Source organism: Sinocyclocheilus anshuiensis, unplaced genomic scaffold, assembly GCF_001515605.1.
Source record: "Sinocyclocheilus anshuiensis isolate Anshui unplaced genomic scaffold, SAMN03320099.WGS_v1.1 scaffold447, whole genome shotgun sequence".
NCBI lineage: Eukaryota > Metazoa > Chordata > Actinopteri > Cypriniformes > Cyprinidae > Sinocyclocheilus > Sinocyclocheilus anshuiensis.
Genome location: NW_015552615.1, coordinates 193,382 through 194,092, shown reverse-complemented (window position 1 = coordinate 194,092; position 711 = coordinate 193,382). Strand labels below are relative to the sequence as shown.

The 711-nt window shown below is 46.4% G+C and overlaps 1 protein-coding gene across 3 annotated transcripts in view; it reads left to right on the top strand.

The window, feature by feature from the left end:
* Positions 1-711, top strand: part of LOC107666080 (ral GTPase-activating protein subunit beta-like) — a 46,433-nt gene that overhangs the window by 39,282 nt on the left and 6,440 nt on the right. For all 3 annotated transcript variants that reach the window (XM_016457186.1, XM_016457187.1, XM_016457185.1), the window contains exons 23-24: positions 81-239; positions 345-504. In XM_016457186.1, coding sequence (XP_016312672.1) covers positions 81-239; positions 345-504 — 319 coding nt within the window. The remainder of the gene's footprint in view (positions 1-80; positions 240-344; positions 505-711) is intronic.

The following is a 711-nucleotide window of genomic DNA, read 5'->3' as shown; positions in this document are numbered from 1 at the left end:
TGGTTGGGGAGAGAGAGTGTGTGTGTGTGTTGTGGAGTGTGTGTGTGTGTGTGTGTGTGTGTGTGTGTGTGTTCTCTCAGGAGCCTGGAAACAGTCGACTGCCTCCTCATCTCATCGCTCTGGACTCGTCTGTGCCGGGCTTTTTCGACGACGTCGGCTACCTGGACCTGTTACCGTCCCGGCCGTGTGACACCGTGTTTATCTTCTACATGAAAGCTGGACAGAAGAGCAGCCAAGAGGTGAAACCTGTCGAGTGTCCTGCTGTTAAAGTGCACTAGTTCCTACAGCAGGAATGCAGCTGATGTCACAGGTGTTCTTTAATAATAATGAGCTTGTGTGTGCAGATCTTGAGGAACGTGGAGTCGTCTGCAAACGTACAGCCTCACTTCCTAGAGCTGCTGCTGTCTCTGGGATGGCCGGTGGAGGTCAGAGGTCATCCGGGATGGACAGGGAGTGTGTTCACCAGCTGGACTATCAACACATCCAACGGCGCTGAGACACCAGGTACACACGCACGTTTCCTATCTAAAAGAAGGATATATGATTAATATATTTGTATATAATATATATACAGTGGTGTGAAAAAGTGTTGGCCCCCTTCCTGATTTCTTATTTTTTTGCATGTTTGTCACACCTAATGTTTCAGATCATCAAACAAATTTAAATATTAGTAAAAGATAACACAAGTGAACACAACATGCAGTTTTTAAA